This window comes from Podarcis vaucheri (genome assembly GCF_965113315.1).
Source record: "Podarcis vaucheri genome assembly, chromosome: 11".
NCBI lineage: Eukaryota > Metazoa > Chordata > Lepidosauria > Squamata > Lacertidae > Podarcis > Podarcis vaucheri.
This window is the reverse complement of record NC_138749.1, coordinates 22,797,507-22,819,752: the sequence shown is the minus strand read 5'-3', so window position 1 is coordinate 22,819,752 and position 22,246 is coordinate 22,797,507. Positions and strand designations below refer to the sequence as shown.

Sequence of the window (22,246 nt, the reverse complement as noted above, 5' to 3'; positions counted from 1 at the left end):
CATGTTGCTCCATTACACATTTCACACTGAGTTTTACTCAAAAAATGGTAAGAATTATATTTATGGCTTTTACAGAACCATTTCTGACAGCTGGTCCAATCCAGCTACTCATACATGCTAATCAGTATCTTAGGTTAGTCCAAATTCAGCTCACTTCAGATGCACAAGTATTTATTATTATTTATAAAGAATATTTATATACCCTCTTTCTATTTCAAGACTGAACCACTCAAGGACTCTCTCTCTCTCTCTTTCTTTCTCTCTCTCTCTCTCTCTCTCTCTCACACACTAAAGACCTAACAAATGAGTGGCAGATAATTAAAAAAACCAATAAAAGTAGAGAATCCACAGAACTAAGCAACATACAAGCCAAGATTCTGTCTAAATAACAAGTATTTGGCTAATATTGTGTTCATCGGCCTGGGACTCTGAAAAAATAAGAGCCTGGATTCAGAGTAAGCTTAGATGATGCACCCATTATTATTTTTTATAGCATCTTTCTTGCATACAAGCAGGCTAGTATTTTCCCTTTCAGAATTCCAATTACCATGCCAGTCAAGTATATGTCCTGGGATGGACCAGCCTGACCTTAGTCCAGAACATTGTGAAAATCTTGGCCAAGACAAAGGAATGGTTCTCCATTTTATTATAGCCATGAAACTTATCCTTGTGTGAGTCACCCATCCTTGGCTAACTTACACCATAAGGTGGCCATGAGAATAAAATAAGATAACCTATGTAAGCCAAACTGATAAATAAAGATGGAGGAAAGACGATATCTAAAAATATATATAAACCCAAATAGTTTCTTTTTCAAATTCTCAGCCTGCTTCCCCAGGTCACTTTCAGTTTGGCACTTGCATCTTATTAACCACAATGGAGCTATTTCATCCAAACACTAGGCCATTAAACCACTGCTGACTAATATCACGAGTAAGATGCTAGGTTAAAAGTAATATGCATAGACAAGTAGATAGGAAACAGATCTCTTGGGACAGTATGATGGGGTAAGTGCTTAATTTGCTCATGTTTTTATGATAAAGTTGAAACGGACCTTGACTGACTGACTGACTGACTGATTGATTAAGTAGTTCTCCCTCTCAGTTGCTCTCTGTTAAATAAGTTCCTGCATATGGTGAGTGCCTTAGTTCCAAGTAGATCATATTATTTTCTCCTATAGCATCGGCTGATGCAATTGCCAAATAAATCCCGAATCCATTGCTGAACATATGGAATATCAAAGGCACCTCACCTATGAAATTTCTAAGTATAAGGAAGAAGAAATAATAATAATCTATTAGCATCTTTTTCTCACATAACAATCCTTTTATATTACTGCTACTGTTATAGACTATAATATGCTCCAAGTAAGGACATTTTGTGTACAGAGGGATATGGTATACCAGTTAAATTTGCACCTACCTTATCCTAATGCACACACATGGCCACAATTTGCAGTGAGTAAGGGTAAGTGGTGTCTTGTGAGGTTATTTGTTAAATAAGATTAGAGGAATGTCTGCTTAGTTAATATATTGATGCTAAATGCATACAACACACACACACAAAATGGTTAGCTACTACCAGCTATGGGTTTAGGATCAGCAGGGTTTTAATGCGTCATATGGCTGGCTCCTTCAGCTCTGAGAGCCATCTGAGATACTGAGTGAAACTCAGCCAGTGTCCTTTCCCAGCCTACTCAGCTCCCCTAATGGGTTAGTGTACCTAGGAATTTGGTCAAAAGATGAGGGCACTGATGTAGGACTATTAGTCAGAATCCCTCCAATCAACACACAGGAGGTGACTTAGCCAAGAAATTAGATTTGCAAACCAACACAAAGAACATAAAACTGCAGTCAAGGAACCAAAAAGGGAAAAGAGAGAGGGACTGTGGTTGGTGGTTCCTGTGTCCGGGAACTTGGCCCATCGCCTGTTCTGGATGGGGTTGCACTCCCTCTGAAAGAACAGGTGGTCATGGATCCATTTTTGCTGCCAGAGACCAAGGTGGCTTCAATGACTAGGGCTACCTTTGGTACACCAACTATTGTTGTTCTTGGACAGGGACAACATCATGCACTGGTAAACTCAAGACTTGATTACTGCAATGTACCCTATGTGATCTAACCTTGGGCATGGCCTGAAAGCTCCAGCTGGTGCAAAACACTGTAGCTAGACTCTTGAAGAAGACAGACTATCACTAGCACATAACTTTGGTGTTTAAAAGCTTGCACTGGCTGCCCATACATTATTGGGCAAGGTTCAAAGCTCTTGTATTAATTTTCAAGGCCCTTAGCAACTTGAATCCAGGGTACTTTGGGGTCTACCTGATCCCTTATGCCCCTGCCCGATCACCAAAGTATTTGGGGGAATCACAGTTACTGGTCCTCCATGGCTCAAATGCGTGGCTTGTATCCACTAGGAGCTGACCATTCAGTGTTGTGGATCAATTTTGTGAAACTCCCTTCCAGTTAAAGTCAGATAGGGCCCCCCTACTGAAATTCCAGAGCTTACCGAAGACTTTTTTTGTTATTCCATCAGGCTTTTTATCGGAATTCTGATTTTATACATTTAACTCATTTTTACTTTCATTGTTTTGAGTCTCCTGTACACCACTTACAGATGACTGTAATTAAGTGGTACAAACATTGTGAACAAGAATAATAATCAATATTGCTTCATGTAATTGTCCCAAATGTTGCAATGGGCAGTAATATGTACCTTACATGGCTATAGAAGATCCATAACAAAAGGAAGTCAGAAATCAAGGTCTCTCTTTACCATCATAGCAGAAGATGTCGTATGAAGTCTAGAAAGTGTAGCAACTGCTAACTACAAAGTGTTTGGCTCTCTATTTGTAAGAAACCTGGCCTTGATACTAACAAGAGGGTATACTTTGATTTATGAATGGTTCCCTGGTAGAGCACACAAGACAAGGGAAATCTGGTATTGCCCTACTCAGTATACAGGGGGATATAATATCCCCCTGTATACTGAGTAGGGAGCAACAGAGGGTTATATATAACTCCTTTAACATAACACATTATAACACATTATATTCCTAACTATCTGTGATAGGTTTGGCCAATCCTATCTTTGAAAAAGAAACTCTATCCAACGGTAGACTCTATCCTGGGAGTACAGAAGTAGTGACACCATGAGTTTGGAGCCATTTATAAAGTCCTTTTCAATCATCCCAGAGAGGAGCAGCAGGAATCTTCTGTTAGATCTCCCACCAATAATTTAACTTGGTATGAACACTTGTAAACTGCAAGTTCACAGTGGTAAGGCACCATAAACCACTTGCTACTGTCGGTGCTCCTTATTTCTCTCAATGCAAGAATTAGGAGGGTCGACTTAACCACATATTGAAACAATACACATTGCATGGAACTCAGCGTCACGCTATGACAAATCGGGTCCTCCCTTAAGACCTGGTGAGACCTGGACAACTGACACCCTGTGTTGTGGGTGGGTACGATTGGTCAGCCACAACACCCGATTTGTAGGTCCCTCATAGCTGGGTGCAATCTGGCCAATGGGACGCAGTCCAAACAGTTTTAGGGACCTATTTATGCCGATGCACGTGACCCAGAGCATCATCTTTCGGTGCGTGCATTTGGAACACCTGCCCACCTCTCCCTATTTTTAGGGCTTTGCGCTTGACCTTGCTATGCTGTTGTGTGCCGTCTGTTGTTGGGACAGGGGCATGGCAGGAATTTTCCTCACTTGGCTGATTGGCTGTTGCCGTTTGGGTTTCGCCTGCCATGTAGCAAATTGTCACAACTTGTAAGGTTGCGGATAGGCTCTGGTTCAGGTGATAGGGATGGGAGAACGCTCTCGCCATCCCTATGTGAAGGAATCCATTAAAGGAATCCAGGGACTCGATGGTTTGGTCAACCTCTGAGAGGGGGTTGTGCCCGTGCCTGAGTCCAGGGGGACATTTGGGTGGCAGAGATAGCCTGTTCCCAGCTTTCCGCTTATCCACATATTCACCCTTGGCTGACCTATGCTAGAACCCTGGTCAGCGCTATCTGCATGGCAGGGAGCTAGTTGAACCAGAGCCTGTGCAACCACTCACTTGCTGTAATCAATAAAGTTGTGGCCTAAATTCTGCCAAAAACCAAAACTATGAATTTAAAGTATGAATTTATTGGGGGGGGGAGGTTTCTGGGTCTGAACACACAAAACATTGAGTCTGCAGAAGCATTGCAGCTTGCCAGATAGAAGAATCCCTCCTCCTCCTGAACACTGTTCTGGGGTTTCCCTGACACAAATTTGGGGGTGCTTAAAGGGAGGAGAAAAGTGGTAACCCAACTGCACAAGTGGAAATGCTTGTGCAGAGCTCCTGCTGACAGGGCTCATTTGCTGAATCCTGCCCATTATCATCTAAAGTGGGGACCCCCCATTTGAAATCTGTGAAGTAAAGGCAGGGGTGGCAGTGTAAAGCCATGCAGTCCGAAGTCTAAAAACTCCACTGCTGTTGGGTTCTGTTGGTTCAAATGTAAGCTCCAGAATATTAAGTCTACTTTAACTGCAGCTCGCTAATATCTGATGCTGCTCTAGAGCCCTAAAATCTGACCCTTCTATTACAGGAACCACTGGTTTCTTTTGCATCCGGGAGGACAGTGCCTATGAGAAAGTATGGTGCATGCAAAACAGCATCACCACATAAAAAAAGAGTTCCAACCACACTGAAATTTCCTGCAAAGTTTTATTTGCTTCGTGTGCAGAGACGTGCTGTTCTTTGGTCAGTATGGAGTAGTTAAAAAGGTATGCAGGGCTTTCAAAGTTACACAGATATCTTTAGAACAAAAAAAGAGGGGCAGAAGAAGAGTCATTCTGTATTAGAGCAAAGTCCCATCATTCTGATGGTGGCCAGACAAATCCCTCAGGGAAGCCCCCCCAAAAGCAGCGCTTGAGCCCTCTCCCTCCTTGCGACCCCCAGCAAATGGTATCAAAATGCATGATGTCTCCTACAATGGAGGTAGATCACAATAGTCATGACTGGTAGCCATTGACAGCTGTATCCTCCAAAATTTTGTCTGAGAGTCAGTGTGGTATAGTAGTTAGAATGTCAGACTAGGACCTGGGAGGCCAGGGTTCAAATCCCCAGTCAGCCATGAAGCTACACATTATAGCTCGTGTATTGGTCCAGGGAGCACAATGTGAACCAAGCAAAATTATCTCCCATCTCTAGCTGAGAAATGGTCTAAGGTACTAACCTTAGACCATTTCTCAGGGTCAGGGAAGAACATGCATCGAAGAATGTGTTTAGGAAGGGGTCACAGGTCAGTGGGAGAGCATCTGCTTTGCATGCAAAGGTCCCAGGTTGCTGTTGTTTATCAAATTTGTATACTGCCTTATACTTGTAGGTCTCAGGTTGCTTCACAACACAAAGTTACAATATACAAAGCACAAAATACATAATAAAAACAATCAACAATACACACTACTAAACAATACACTCCCCAACGAAAACCCCTAACCAGTACTCCAACCTAATAATAATAATAATAATAATAATAATAATAATAATAATTTATTTGTACCCCGCCCATCTGGCTGGGTTTCTCCAGCCACTCTGGGTGGCTTCCAACAAAGATTAAAAATACATTAAAATGTCACACATTAAAAACTTCCCTGAGCAGGGCTGCCTTCAGATGTCTTCTGAATGTCAGGTAGTTGTTTCTCTCTTTGACATCTGGTGGGAGGGTGTTCCACAGGGTGGGCACCACTACCAAGAAAGCCCTCTGCCTGGTTGCCTGTAGCTCAACATTACAAGACTAAGCATTAATGTATACCATTTCACAACAATTTTAAACAATCCCACCCTCCAAATAAACCAGCACCCACCCAAGTTAAAACCTCATCCCTGCTAAAATAATAATTTTAACACACCCTCGACGTGCCACCCCCCCAAGTGTCATCCCTTCAAGTGTGGCCCTGTCCCAGGGCAGGCAGGCTTTATAGAGCTGCCCAATCTGCTGATGTATGCCTAGCTGGGGCAGCAGATATTTCCAATGCTGCCTGCCTGTCTTCCTAGGGTCCCGGTCCTTGCAGGACTCTCTACAGTCCTCTTGAGTGAGGGGAAACTGGCAGCTCACAATATTTTGTTGTTTAATCTTCAAGAATAAAAATAAATTTAAAATGGCAGACAAATTATATCACACATTCAGATATTTGGACCTGATCTCTTTTGGTGTATTTCTTCCTTAGGTGTTAGGTAAATCCTAGAACTTGTGGCCCACCTCTGCAAAGCAAAGGATGTGGAAAGGAGGATTTCTCTATCTCCACCTGAGCAGGTTTCATTTCCTTCTTCACTTTCGACAGATGTAAGGGGAGTTCAGCAGTTGGGAGAACCCCGCTCCACAGTGACTATGAGATGACAAAGGTCTGAAGACAGTGCCATTGTGAGAAAGCTTCTAAGTTCCTTTTGGTGCCATGAATGCCACCCACTCAACCTGCCCTGTGGCTTTAAACACCACCAAATACTTCACAATTCCTATGTACTCTGTGGCACTGACAGCTGGGCTGCCTCTGAATTGTTTGGCCCTTTGGGCCGTGATAACCCACATTAAAAAGTCCATTGTTCTCTCGGTCTATGTGCTGAACGTGGTGCTGGCAAACCTCTTGCAGAGTCTGCTGCTACCCTTCTGGATTGCTTACAGTTCCCGTAACCACCACTGGATCCTAGGGCAAGTGGCCTGTGTGGTGGTTGGTGTGGTCCACTCCACAAACTTCTATGCCAAGAACAGCTTCCTGTGCCTCATTGCCATGGACCGTTACATAGGGTTAATTCACCCAATGAAGTTCCACAGATTGCAGGCAATGAGCAGTGCCACAAAGGTGAGCGTTGTGGCTTGGCTCCTGGTGGCCATTTTGTGTGCTGCTGGCATCTGGCTAGAGATGAAGGACTTGGGGACATGGCAAGGGAATTGTTTAGACAGCATCCAATTAGGCAAGGACTATGCACACTTCAAGATATCTACCATGAGCCTCACTTTATTCATTCCTTGCATTCTCATGGGATTCTTCTACCTTAGGGTGCTGCTTGAGGTCAGGAAGATGACATCTATGCATCAAAGAGTAAAACGGAGGATCTGTGGCTTTATCTCCGTTATCTTGGCCTCCTACTTCTTGCTCTATACTCCCTTCCAACTGGTTTCATTTTATAGATTCTACTGGACACTGGAGCTGGAAAAGGACAAGATCTGTGATTTTAAGAGGAGCATTTTCAATTCCATGTACTTTACTTGGTGTTTGGCCACCTTGGCTAATATATTGGATCCCCTTCTTTACGTCCTGCTCCTTAAAGATGTTCAGGCTGATCTTAAAGATCAGCTCAGTTTCAAAGGTCACAGGACAGAAAACACACATAAGTTGGAAGATCTTCCTTTACATTCCACAACAGAACAGACATAAAAGCAACCTGAGGTTCAATAAGCCATCTACTGCCTTTAGAAATGGAAAACCTAATGGTTAATCACAGTGTCTTTCAAACTTCTCTGCTCTCTGACACTAAAAGAAGTAGCTAATTTGACCAGGTCAAAAAGAAAAATAAGGACCCTCACACACAAGGAAGTGTGTTTCTAAAGTCATCAGGAAGAACTTCTGACAATAAGAGCTGTTAGATGGTGGAACGGACTCCCTCACAGGTTGGTGGACCCTTCTTACTTGGAGGTCTTTAAGCAGAGGTTGGATGGCCACCTGTCACAGATGCTTTAGTTGAGAGCAGTTGGACTAGATGACCCTCAGGATACCTTCCAACTCTACGATCCTATGAAAGTAACATGACCTGTAGAATTCCAAAGTTGTTGACCACAGCTTCAATATACTGATGGTGCTCACCTCTGTCTTTCCATCCCGTCTGAATCAGGAGAGCCTGTTCAGGTGGTGGACTGGTGTCTGGAGACAATGGTGGGATGGTTGAGGGCCAGCAGGCTTAAAGTGAATCATGATAAGATGATAGTGCTGAACATAGGGAGACAGCCTGTTCTTGGTGCTCCTCTGAAGGATAAAATGCTGTGTACATAACGCAAATGGGGGAAATTAGTCACACCTGAGAGCGTATGCAAATGATCCATGCTAGTAGAATAGTTGGATGCATGGGGGCAATTAAGTAACAGAAATATTCATCAAAAAGACCAAAACTTAAAAAAATTAATGAATCATATAATAGCATTTGTGAATACAGAAAGTGCTTTGCAAAAAGCTCATTGCCCATATGCCCACTCAACTTCTTTGATCTGCAGAATTGGCACTGCTATGGGTGCCACATAATGCTTTTTATATGCCTGTCTTTTGACATGCAGCGGCTCTTAGACTTTGGAACTCACTGCCAAGTCAGATCAGGCAGGTTCTTCACTGTATTTTCTTTTGGCTCCTACTTACAACATTTTTGTTTAAGCAAGCCTCTCTAGACACATATATGTTGATGTATTTTAATATTTTTTACTGTTAATTTTAAATTTATTTACATGTTTCAAATATGTTAACTGTTTTAATATTTCTCACAAACTGCTTAGAAATTTTACTACAACCAAGTCCTGCAATTTATGTTAAGTAAAAATAAAATAGCTTTTGCATTAAGCTTGTGTGGTAAGTCCCTTATTTTCCCATTTGGCAGATCAAGAACAAGGGTTAAATTTGTTTGAAGCTACCATATGAGGCAGGTGGGATAAGCCCCCAAGGTTTTCATGTTCTGGTTCCATTCACTGTCTGCTGGACCACAGAAAACAGATGCCTTCTCTTTCTTCTAGAAGAGTGGTCCATCTACCAAACCACAATAATCCAGGTCATCACCATTGTTACAAATACTTGTCTTTGAATTGCACCACTTTTATGTGCCAAAACAGAGGCTGGGGCATGAGCAAATGGTTACTTTTCCAACTTCCTTTCCACTTCAAGCTATACTCCACATGAACCTGCCTTCCATGAGTCAAACCATTGCTTCATCTAGTCTCCATCTAATTCATGGCCAGTACTTTTTTAAAAAGGAATTTTTGGGCGGGGGTCTTAGGGAGCCAAAAAGCGCCCTTTCATATCTTGCCATTGCAGCTGGAGACCCTAGGAAAAGTCCAAAACTTTGGGTGGTGTCCAGCTAACCAGCTAGGTTAGTGCAATGACTTTTAGCTGCACAATGAAACTTCTCCTCCCTTTCCTGTCCTCGTATGCCACATGAAACCCCTTTAAATCTGCTCCAGAGGGTGGAAGGAACACCCCAGAAGCAGATTTAGAAGGAGCATTGTGGGCACACAGTGAGGGAGTAGGGCAAGGAAGTGTGTGCAGCTAAGAGTAGTTGCACTAAATTACTATTATTATTATTTACATTTCTATACCACCTTTATCTTCCAAGGGTCTCAAGGTGGTGTGCATGGTTCTCCTTCTCCACATTTCATCCTCACAACAGCCCTGTGAGGTAGGTTAGGCTAAGAGATGGTGACTGGCCCCAGGTCACCCAGGGAGCTTCATGGCTGAGTGGGGATTCAAACTCTGCTCTCCCGGGTCCTAGCCCAACACTGTTTAGTAACTGTTTAGTTGGTTACAACCCTGTATTTAAAAACTTTATTATTATTATTAATGACAACTTTGGCATGTGCACACAAAAAAACTCTTTCGTGCCCTGCAGACCACTTTTAAGCAACCCCTACTGTATTTGATCAACAAAGAAACATGAAGTTTGTAGGTCTAGGTGGGCTGGAGAACATTTGCCCCTGTCCACTTGTGCAGTGTTGTCCAGTGTTTGCACATGGTTTGAACCCAAAGTTTGAGGCACACTGATGGCTCTGGGAGCTTTCCAACCCTGGTGGTAATAGAAATGGCAGTGCCATGTGTCTCTATCTTCATTCAGATCGTAAGACCTACCAATCGCCATCTTCTCAATCTCGCCAGAATTCAGCTCTGTCTGGTCCATGCAGTGATAGACAGTGAATAAGCACAGAGATCTGCAATATCTAGTCTGAGTGACGATAAGAAATTAAGTGGTGTTATATATCTGTATATGCCTAGGGCTTGCCGATCGAAAGGTCGGCGGTTCGAATCCCCGCGGTGGGGTGCGCTCCCGCTGCTCGGTCCCAGCGCCTGCCAACCTAGCAGTTCGAAAGCACCCCCGGGTGCAAGTAGATAAATAGGTACCGCTTACCAGCGGGAAGGTAAACGGCGTTCCGTGTGCTGCGCTGGCTCGCCAGATGCAGCTTTGTCACGCTGGCCACGTGACCCGGAAGTGTCTGCGGACAGCGCTGGCCCCCGGCCTCTTGAGTGAGATGGGCGCACAAACCCCAGAGTCTGTCAAGACTGGCCCGTTCGGGCAGGGGTACCTTTACCTTTACCTTTTATATATCTGTATCTGTGTCTTATATGCACATAGTCCTATGGCTATGCATCTTGCGATAAGAGAGTGCCCACATTCTTTTAAAACCACTTCAAGTGCTTTTATTGGGAAACTTTCTTTGAAACACTCTGGTTTGAAGAAAAACAAAGGGGTGGCTATTAAGAGCCCTCCTGTTCTTAATTTTGGGGAAAAGAGCAACAACATATACTTACCTTAGAAGTCAAAGCTACAGATATGCATCCACTTTGTCCCTCTAGGTACATACCTCTATTTATGTGATAAGATTCAGCCAAAGGTGGGGATGGAGAGGTATACAATTATTTCAAGCACAGTCTGAAAGGAACTGCCTCAAAGACTTTCACATAGCTGAGTAACAAGTATCGAGAGGCAAGGAAAGCTTGAAATTTCAGGCCATCTTTGAAATAGCAAAGCAGGCTAAATCTCAGGCAAAGCAGATGTCAAATAACGACAGTGCATTGAAAGAAAAAGGAAGTCGTAAGGGTTACATTGCTTCTGATTAAGAAAAGCCAAATTGAAATACAAAACAATTAAAATTGAAAGCATATTTGGGTTGTACACTGTGCAGCCTGCATCTCCTTCCTTTCCTTTTTCTTTCATACCCAAACCAAAACCCCCAAGTTCTAGTGTTAGGATTCTGAAAATAATAATAATAAAAAATTCCTTCCATAGCACCTTAGAGACTAACTAAGTTTGCACACTTCTTCAGATACATGCAGATACATGCACACGAAAGCTCATACCAATAACAAAATTAGTTGGTCTCTAAGGTGCTACGGGAAGGATTTTTTAAAATTTTGTTTCAACTACGGCAGACCAACACGGTTACCTACCTGTAATTAGATTCTGAAAATGTGAGAGACTACACACATGCAGCTTTCAGCCATGAGGCTGAACACATGGATGCTGGAGATGGGGCCAGGAGACTTGCAGATGTCGGTGGCAACACCAGGAGGTGTGATCCTATTTTCCCCTGTGTGCTTGGGATATCTCCTGTGGTTGAGGGTGGGGCTCTCCTGAGCTAGACTTGCACATTCTCTCTCTCTCTCTCTCTCTCTCTCTCTCTCTCTCTCCCGGGCCCCATTGTCTATTTGATCCAGTAACTTATGGAAATATCAAATGTGACAGAACAGATTAGAGTTGTGATCGTTTTGCTGTGAAAGATCAGAGAGAGATTGGGGAGGAGGAGGAGAGAGGCCATGGCATGTGCAATTGGCTACATAGCTATGCTGACTGATCTGCAACAGATGAAGGTGGTTTCTCCTCTGAAATCTGCCTGTCCTTTATGCCTTGACCTCTGTTGTGGGAAAGGGAAGCTGAAGCGCCACAGTAACACCCAAAGAACTCACAGAGCAATGGATTCTATGATGAGGAGAGGCTGAGGAATTCGCACATGGTTACCATTATGTGAGAGGGACTGAGAAAGGTTGCTTGCTCCTCCCATCTATGCCTACTGCCACCTACTGGAGAACCTGGGAACACTGGTCATTGCTCTTGCTGTGGCTCCCCTAGCCCAGACACTGAAAAAACTCCTCCGAATGGATTGGGTGCTCCAGCACTAGCTAAGGCATATTTGTTGTTGGCCACTTTGGAGCTTTATAGAGTGCCAATATGATATTTGTCAATTCTTACACAAAATGGTACTTTATATTGTGTGCCTGGAAACACGTGATGTGATCCAAGTGCTCCCCCCATTTCACTATAGGTATCCAACCTAAGTACCTGGTCCTTTGCTCATGTCCTGATGCACTGCAAGTGGGAAAGATATGCTGTCCAATGGTGCCAAGAAGCATCTAGCTCCCCAAGTTTCTGGCAATATTCATGTTGATTGTTATTGGTGGAAAGGTTATGCCTGCTCAAAAAATAATAATAAAATAAATAAATAAATCCCAGTGCTACAAGTGCCTGTTTTCCCAATAGCCAGGGACAATAGTCATAATCCTGGTCTGATGGTTGGCTCCATAGCCATCTTGACTAACAGAAAGGGCAGCCTGAGATAATTGGATAGTAATATCTCTTGATGGAGTTGGATAGATTAGGACAAGCAGCTGGTGACATCAGTTCTCCAAAGGAACATTATGGTCTGCTTGCTTTTGGACACGCTCCCATTCTTGAATCCTGCCGGTAACACGGGGTGCCTTATCAATCATACTCACACAGCTGGAACAGACATGTCTGCTAAAATCAGAGATAGATTGTGGAGAATCTAATACCATTCACATGTGTAAGAGGAACTGGATTCCAATATACTCCCCCCCACACACACATTAGGTGAGGGATTAATAAATTGTTTTTGTGCTGCTTACTTATTCCAAGTTGAGCATTTGTTCTGTGCAACTTGTACTCCCTTGTGGGTCCTTTAAATGCAACTTTCCTTTAAAAACAGGGATCCAGCCAATATTTTACAAAATGATTGCCCCCTGGGACCCTCTTTTGAGCAGCAGTGGCAGCAATAATGGTTGGGGTCATCATTCTGTGATTCTTACAGGGATGGCACTGTACTCATTTTGTCTGCCATAGATTTTAGGGGAATCAAAAAGGGCCTCAAGGCTGATCTAGGAAAGGGATTCTCAACCTGGGCCTGAAGGAGGAAGGGGAAAAAAAAGCAATTAAGGCGATTTAGGAAGAACAGCAACGAGACTCTACTGAAGTGTTTCTCAAAGTTTTTTATCTGGGCCACATTTTCAGAATAATAATTTGCTTGCCAATCTTTTTATTGATAAGAAATACATTGGAAAACAAAAAGAAACAACCATCAGTGCTTGATTTATAACATAGAACACAACTACTTTATAATACGATCATGGGACACCCTGGAAATGTAAAACAATGCAGCTACATAAGAATTCCCAAAAATAGTTATAAATGAGCCTCTTACATATGCACCTTAAGCATGTATACAAACTCATTTGCTTTTCCTGGGTAATCACATTGATATTAGGTCTAATTTGAGACAAACTCTCATCTTCTCATCAACACAAAGAAGCCTTTCTCTTTTCTGATCTTTCATATTTGTCAGAGTTGAAAATCCCTGTTCACAACAGTATGTTGCGGAGAATGTAGAAGAATAGCCCATGTTCTCAAAGAAAGGCATGGATACTGTTTCTGGCTGAATATCCAAATATATTGATACAGTGGTACCTCGGGTTACATACGCTTCAGGTTACATACACTTCAGGTTACAGACTCCGCTAACCCAGAAATAGTGCTTCAGGTTAAGAACTTTGCTTCAGGATGAGAACAGAAATCATGCTCCAGCGGCGCGGCAACAGCAGGAGGTCCTATTAGCTAAAGTGGTGCTTCAGGTTAAGAACAGATTCAGGTTAAATATGGACCTCTGGAATGAATTAAGTACTTAACCCGAGGTACCACTGTACTATATTATTCTATACTACAATGAAATGTTTAAATGTTTCTGTGGTTGTCCTTGAATCTTTCCAACATACTTGCCATCCTCTCCTGCCACACTCTTTGAGAACTACTCCTCTACTGGGTTTGCAGCTGGTCACTTGATTTAGGAACAGATCATCTTGGGTATTATTTGGTAAAGTTAAGGACCCCTGGATGGTTAAGTCCAGTCAAAGGGGACCATAGGGTGTGGCGCTCATCTCACTTTTCAGGCTGAGGGAGCCAGCGTTTGTCCACAGACAGCTTTCCAGGTCATGTGGCCAGCATGACTAAACCACTTCTGGCGCAACACCGTGACAGAAGCCAGAGCACACGGAAACGCCGTTTACCTTCCTGCCACAGCAGTACCTATTTATGTACTTGCATTGGCGTGCTTTCAAATTGTGAGGCTGGCAGAAGCTGGGGCAGAGCAATGGAAGCTCACCCCATTGCGTAGATTGAACCGACAGGCTACTGATCAACAAGCCCAAGAGGCTCAGTGGTTTACACCACAGCGTCACTCGCGTCCTGTATTTACTGCCACTGTGTCAGATGGTTTACTACTGACTTGGTGCTCTCCAGGTTTTTTTGGACTCAGTTTCCCATCATCCCTGAGCATTGCCCATGCTGGCTGGGGCTGATGGGAGTTGCAGTCCAGCCACATTTGGAAGGCACCGTGATGCCTATCCCTGATATTGTGTGCCTGGTCAATATTGCAGAATATTTATTTATTGATTCTAACTCTTCTATTTACAAAGTTTCTAACTGATTAACTGCGACAGGTGCCACATAACACTTGTATCTGTAAGAAGTGGATCCTTTAAGTGTGGTGGCACCCCATTATTAAGACCATAAAGATAGCCTGCTGAATCTGGCCTGTGGGCCCATCTAGTCCGGCATTCTGTTCTCACAATGGCCAACCAGATGCCTGTGAGAAACCAGTGAGCAGAACATGACCACAAGAGCCTTCTCCTCTTTCATGGTTTCCAGCAACTGGCATTTAGAAGCATTGCTATTGTTCTATTCCTTTTGTAAACCCCATTACTCTAAGTAAGTCACAGGACTGTGGAAGATTATTAATGGTCACAATGCATGGTGAGGCCAGTTTTACACCTGGCTCACAAATTAAAATCTTTATTCAACAGACCTTTTGCCACATCAGTATTATGCAGGAGGTTAGTTTGGTAATACTAGCTTTAGAAGGAAAGAGCACCACCTACTGAATCAGAGTGAGTATTCTCTCCAACACCTAAGCTTTCCCTTGGACATCTCCCATCCAAGCAGCAACCTGGCCTCACCCTGCGTAGTTTATGATGTCTGATGAGATCATTGTCTGATCTCATGGCTGCAGGCCAGATACAAAGATGTGTAATGCTTAATTATGGCATGCAATTAAATGGTTCTTTAAAAAAAAACACCTTAATAATTTAGAGTTGGTAAAGTTAGCTTAAAACCTGTAAAGGTGCATTTGGTTTCAGGTTTAGCCATATGTTTGGGTATATAGAGCAAAATGATGCCTATGTTCCCAAATTTCACTTCGATTGATTTTCCCCGGAACCACACACACACACACACACACACACACCTGGGTTTTGTCTATATATTTCCCCAGATGTGTAAAATCTCAATAAACATTTTATAATATATATATATATATATATATATATATATATATATATATATATATATATATATATATATGCAGGTTTTGGTGTCTTCGGGTGTCTTCCCGTGTAAGAGTCGGGGTGTCTGGGCGACGTTTCGACGAGGTCTCACTCGTCATCTTCAGGCTGGTGCTTTCGGCTTCTTGTTACTGGAACAGAGCAGAATCTGGTGTTTGAGTTCCTATAAATACTGTTGAGGGGTGTGGTGTATAGCCTCCAACGTTCTGGGCAGAGAGGAAGTTCCTAGATTAGTGTGCCTTTTCTTCTTTTGTTCCTTAATTACTTGAGGGATATCTTGAGTGATTTCATGAGTGATATTCTGAATACCACTGGGTGGGTCATTAAGTGTAGATTAGTTGCTAAAGCTTTCGTGTCTTGACCTCTTGAGCTTGTGAAGAGTTTTTTCTGAGAAGATGGCTGTGCTGCATTTAGTTGTGCTCTGGCTTGGCTTCGTGTATAGGGGCGAGCTGTGGTTTTGTGCCTTGTGCCAGCCAGATCTGTGTAGGGATTGCAGGGGGGTGCAGCATCCGGAGGTGCCACTATAGTTTGGCTACTGGATGGAGTCTGTAATATGTCTGTGGAGAGGGTCTGGGTTTGGGTCTGGTGTGGTTGATTGGTGACGGCGTTCTGTGTGCCTCTGGTTCTGGTGTCGGTTTTTGTGGGGAGGGCTAATTTCCAGATGCTTTCGTAGATTTTCACGGGTACAGGAATGCAGGTTTTGGTGTCTTCGGGTGTCTTCCCGTGTAAGAGTCGGGGTGTCTGTGCGACGTTTCGACGAGGTCTCACTCGTCATCTTCAGGCTGGTGCTTTCGGCTTCTTGTTACTGGAACAGAGCAGAGTCTGGTGTTTGAGTTCCTATAAATACTGTTGAGGGGTGTGGTGTGTAGCCTCCAACGTTCTGGGCAGAGAGGAAGTTCCTGGATTAGTGTGCCTTTTCTTCTTTTGTTCCTTAATTACTTGAGGGATATCTTGGGTGATTTCATGAGTGATATTCTGAATATCACTGGGTGGGTCATTAAGTGTAGATTAGTTTCAAGAGGTCAAGACACGAGAGCTTTAGAAACTAATCTACACTTAATGACCCACCCAGTGATATTCAGAATATCACTCATGAAATCACCCAAGATATCCCTCAAGTAATTAAGGAACAAAAGAAGAAAAGGCACACTAATCCAGGAACTTCCTCTCTGCCCAGAACGTTGGAGGCTACACACCACACCCCTCAACAGTATTTATAGGAACTCAAACACCAGACTCTGCTCTGTTCCAGTAACAAGAAGCCGAAAGCACCAGCCTGAAGATGACGAGTGAGACCTCGTCGAAACGTCGCACAGACACCCCGACTCTTACACGGGAAGACACCCGAAGACACCAAAACCTGCATATATATATATATATATATATATATATATATATATATATATATATTTCCCCAGAATCCCTTAATAATAGCTATGAAATATTCCCTTCATAGTAGTCACAAAAGGGCCCAGGGAAGGTTTAGCAGGATGGTGCTCACCATCTACAGTATTATTATTATTATTATTATTATTATTATTATTATTATTTTATTATTATTATTAATTTATTTGTACCCCACTCATCTGACTAGGTTACCCCAGCCACTCTGGACTACTTCTGAAAGAATATAAGAAAAACACAACCGGACTTCAGGCATTAAAAGCTTCCTTATACAGGGCTGCCTTCAGATGTCTTCTAAAAGTCAGATAGTTGTTTATTTCTTAGAGATCTGAAGGGAGAGAAGGCCCTCTGCCTGGTTCCTTGTAGCCTCACTTCTTGCAGTGAGGGAACCACCAGAAGGCCCTCAGAGCTGAACCTCTGGACAAGATGATGGGGGTGGAGCTATTCCTTCAGGTATACAGGGGCAAAGATGTTTGGGACTTTCAAGAGTCAGCACCAACACTTTGAACTGTGTTCGGAAAAGCACTGGGAGCCAATGTAGATATTTTAGGACCAGTGTCAGTCACCAGTCTGATCACCGCATTCTGGATTAATTGTAGTTTCCGAGACACCTTCAAAGGTAGCACCTTGTAGAGCACATTGCAGTAGTCCAAACCAGACATAACCAGAGCACATAACCCTCTGGCGGGACAATGTGTAGGCAGGTAGGGTCTCAGCCAGTGTACCAAATGGAGCTGGTAGCCAGCTGCTTGGTCACAGAATTGACCTACGCCACCATGGACAGTTGAAAATCCAAAATGACCTCAAGGCTGTGCAACCTGTTCCAGTGCTCAATGTCTTCACATTAAGTGGGATGTCAACAAAGCTGGCGTCTGTGTGTGTTTGTGTCTACATGCTTACAGCCTTAATACACAAGGGTTGTGAGCAGCTATAGAGGTGGAGCTGGCAGTCAAGGCCCTACTGTCCCCTCAACCCATGATGTTGATAAAGTGGGCGTCTTGCTAACAGGTGAACAGATCATTCTAATCATTTTATGTTGTGGCCACAGAATCAGTGGGATGAGAGGCATTTGGGATGAAATACTGTTGAGTAAGAGGCATTGAGTTTGGATGGTTTTAGACAGATTCATGGAGGAGAGAGCAATCAGTGGAGAGAGCCAGCGTGGTGTAGTGGTTAAGAGCGGTGGACTCGTAATCTGGTGAACTGTGTTCGCGGCCCCGCTCCTCCACATGCAGCTGCTGGGTGGCCTTGGGCTAGTCACACTTCTCTGAAGTCTCTCAGCCTCACTCACCTCACAGAGTGTTTGTTGTGGGGGAGGAAGGGAAAGGAGATTGTGAGCCGCTTTGAGACTCCTTAGGGTAGTGATAAAGCAGGATATAAAATCCAAACTCTTCTTCTTCAATGGCTCCTAGCCACGATGGCTATGCTAAGCCTCCACAGCTGGAGGCAACAATGTTTCCTAATACCAGCTGCTGGAAACTGCAGGAAGGAAAAGACTCTTGTGCTCACGTTCCGCTTGCTGCTTTCCTTCACTGCAAGAAGGGAAGATACAGGGAACCGGGCAGAGGGCCTTCTTGGCAGTGGTACCCTCCCTGTGGAAGGCCCTCCAATCAGATGTCAAGTTGATAAAGAACTACACAACTTTTCAAAGACATCTGAAGGCAGACTTGTATTGGGAAAGTTTTTAAACGTTTGACATTTTATTATGTTTTTGCAGTGCTTTTTTCGGGGGGTAAACAGGGGCACACATATCCCTAAGCATTTTGTGAATCTGACAGGAGAAAAACGGTTTTATTTTTCTTAAAATTAGTTTCTTCTTTATCATGGTGAATCATCAGCTCCGTTGCTACCCCTGATGGTGGCCTCATTTCCTGTCATGGTGTTTCCTGAGTCTCAGATGGAAGCGGGCGTTTAATGTGTGAAGTAGTGTGGAATGTGGATGTGTCGTGTTTTATGAGGTAATGCAGATTCTTTGTACTTTTGTCCATTTACTGTATTTATTTTTCCCAATTTGAACTATAAAATGGTGATTTTTTGAGTCAAAATGAGAGTACCCCTAATTTTTTTTTTGAAGAAAAGAAAGCACTGTGTTTTTGTACGTGTTGGAAGCAGCTCAGAGTGGCTGGGGCAATCTAGCCGGATAGGTGGGGTATAAATAACAAAATCATCACCACCACTTCATTCATGTGCCAGAACAAGGAGACCATTAGTTACCATGGTGCTTTGGCAAATGATACCAACATTCTTGCTCTGAAAAAAAGTGCCAAAGTTGTGCTCCCTTGTGTTCCCTCTTCATTACACCACTGGCAAGGGGGGTGTTTTTTAGGGGGAGGGGACGCATGAACTGCTGCTCTAGAAATAAAGTTGCCATGTCCTCCATAGAACTACTCATGGATCATAACCCAAGGAAATAATCACACACATATACCACCCTTTTCTCTTTGGATATTCCAAGCTAGAATATTCTAGAAATCCTGCATGATTTCCATGACATTAAGTGTTTAGATGCAAACCCTGGATAGTTCTAGAAAAATACAGACAATATTATTTCTTCTCCTTCTTCTTCTTCTTCTTCTTCTTCTTCTTCTTCTTCTTCTTCTTCTTCTTCTTCCAATAGGAACTGAACCACACCACTTTTGACCGTATTCCAGGGCCACCAATTATAGAATAATAGGAATTAAGAGATGGAAAAACATATTAGATCATACAATCTTTTCCTTTGCCAGTGGATGATTATTTCCTACAGTATCTTGTCTGGCTTCCTACATTTTTCCTGTCTGGTTTTAACAATCCTGCAAAGTTGCTTCCCCATGGGAACTGCTCCACAAAAATAATGGATCTTCCTGTTAAGGAATCGTATTCTAAATATTCACAAACCATGACACTATTCTGTCTTCTTTCCCAGAGCATTCTTCCTCTCTCTGACATTGATTCACTTAAAGATGAAGCACTTGGAGGGATTAAATTTTCATAGTAGGAAATGATGTTAATAGATTATTTTTTGAACATACACGTACGGCTTCTGCTTCACAGCAAAGGTGACACCTTTGTAAAGTAGCCCAGGAAATCCTTTTTAGCCTCTTAAGCCCAGGCACTGCCAACAGTGGTTTGAATTGTGGCAGCTACAGCGGCTTCAGAAGAAATTATTTTGCACCATCCAAGGCAGTTAGGAAAATACCTTATTTGTTCCTTTGCTGGGTGACACATTCTTTTTCCACTAAGGGACAGGGGATGGGGTGGGGGAAATTGATTCAGTTTGTATTTAAAGGTCAGCTTACCTCTCTTGATCTTTCTGAAATAGCACGTAAATCGAAACACAACCATCTTTCAAAATTCACATTACCCCAGATTTTGCAATGCCATTCTCAGTCATGTAATGTGTAGAAAAACACATATATTAAAGTGTGTAGAGAAATGCATATATTAGCAATATTAACATACCAAAATGTGTTATAGTAGGGGATATTGCATACAAAAATGTGCATATTAGGAGAAATTCGCACAGGTGCTGCAATGTGGAAATGTGGGGGGCTGAATTTAAGATTGGGGGGATCAGAAGCTGAAATTGACAGGTTCACCCATAATTGGGCTGGCCGCATGCTTTGAATGTAGAAGATCACAGGTTTAATCCCTGGCATTTCTAAGTACAGTGGTACCTTGGGTTAAGAACTTAATTCGTTCTCGAGGTCCGTTCTTAACCTGAAACTGTTCTTAACCTGAAGCACCACTTTAGCTAATGGGGCCTCCTGCTGCTGCTGTGCCGCCGCCGCGCAATTTCTGTTCTCATCCTGAAGCAAAGTTCTTAACCCAAGGCACTATTTCTGGGTTAGTGGAGTCTGTAACTTGAAGCGTCTGTAACCTGAAGTGTCTGTAACCCGAGGTACCACTATATGGCTCTTAAATCCTGGACAGCAGCTGCAAGTCGGTGTAGATAATACTGAGTTAGCTGGGCCACTGATATCTCCCTTTCTTCTGATGATGTCTGGAGCATGCAGATGAGCATGTGGTGGTCCTTAAGGTACCAGGTCCCAAGCCTTTCAGGCCTTTCATGGTTGACACCAAGGCCTTGGACTGACCCCAAATGAAAATCCAGGTGTAGATCAAACAAGATAGGCTTGGTTCCTGGCCAGATGACATTTTGTACCACTTGCAGATTCTGAGTAGTTTTCAAAGGCAGCCCCTTGGACTGATCTGATCTGGAGGCAACTAGGGCATGAATGCATGTGGCAAGAACTAACTTCATCAGGAGGCTCAGCTTGTGGGCTTCCACAGAAGCAGCTGATTGGCTGCTGAGGGAAAGAAAATGCTAGACTAGATCTAGGTCTATTCCATGACTAAATGACCAAACAGATCAATACTATTTAGCCTGACTAAATAGATCAATGCTTACTTATATAGAACAATGAAGTAACTATTTTAGGGTAACTTCTTAGCAGGACGCAAGAGTACAAAAAAGAGAGAACTGTGGATGAATTATATATATTTTTGGTGCTAATAATATTATTCAAGATGCTGCATTTCAATCACTTATCTCACTCCAGACTTGCACTCTTGCTGCAGTGCTTTTTATTCCAACTTCACCCCACTGTCCCACTAGGCATTCCCTGTTCACACATGCTTCTTCCTGCTGGAATTGTGGGCTGTGTTGATATTTATTTGCAAAAATGAATCATGCCATCATACTATACAGTGGTACCTCGGGTTAATAACTTAATTCGTTCAGGTGGTCCGTTCTTAACCTGAAACTGTTCTTAAACTGAAGCACCACTTTAGCTAATGGGGCCTCCTGCTGCCGCTGCACTGCTGGAGCACGATTTCTGTTCTCATCCTGAAGCAAAGTTCTTAACCTGAGGTAATATTTCTGGGTTAGCGGAGTCTGTAACCTGAAGCTTCTGTAACCTGAGGTACCACTGTAGTACTCATGTACTCTGTCAACAAACGATATGTATCAATAGGAGTATAGCATCTAGATCAAGGGAAGTAATAGTGCCACTGTATTCTGCTCTGGTCAGACCTCACCTGGAGTACTGTGTCCAGTTCTGGGCACCACAGTTCAAGAAGGACACTGACAAACTGGAACGTGTCCAGAGGAGGGCAACCAAAATGGTCAAAGGCCTGGAAACGATGCCTTATGAGGAACGGCTAAGGGAGCTGGGCATGTTTAGCCTGGAGAAGAGGAGGTTAAGGGGTGATATGATAGCCATGTTCAAATATATAAAAGGATGTCACATAGAGGAGGGAGAAAGGTTGTTTTCTGCTGCTCTAGAGAAGCGGACACAGAGCAATGGATCCAAACTACAAGAAAGAAGATTCCACCTAAACATTACGAAGAACTTCCTGACAGTAAGAGCTGTTCAACAGTGGAATTTGCTGCCAAGGAGTGTGGTGGAGTCTCCTTCTTTGGAAGTCTTTAAGCAGAGGCTTGACA

General features: G+C 43.2%; 1 protein-coding gene across 1 annotated transcript; it reads left to right on the top strand.

The window, feature by feature from the left end:
• Positions 1-6,438: 6,438 nt before the first annotated feature.
• LOC309542640 (G-protein coupled receptor 4-like) lies at positions 6,439-7,496 on the top strand (the record flags this gene model as incomplete). The annotated part of the gene is made up of 1 exon (XM_082241453.1): positions 6,439-7,496. The coding sequence occupies one exon, from the start codon at positions 6,439-6,441 to the stop codon at positions 7,417-7,419; it is 981 nt and encodes a 326-aa protein (XP_082097579.1). The 3' UTR covers positions 7,420-7,496.
• Positions 7,497-22,246: the final 14,750 nt, after the last annotated feature.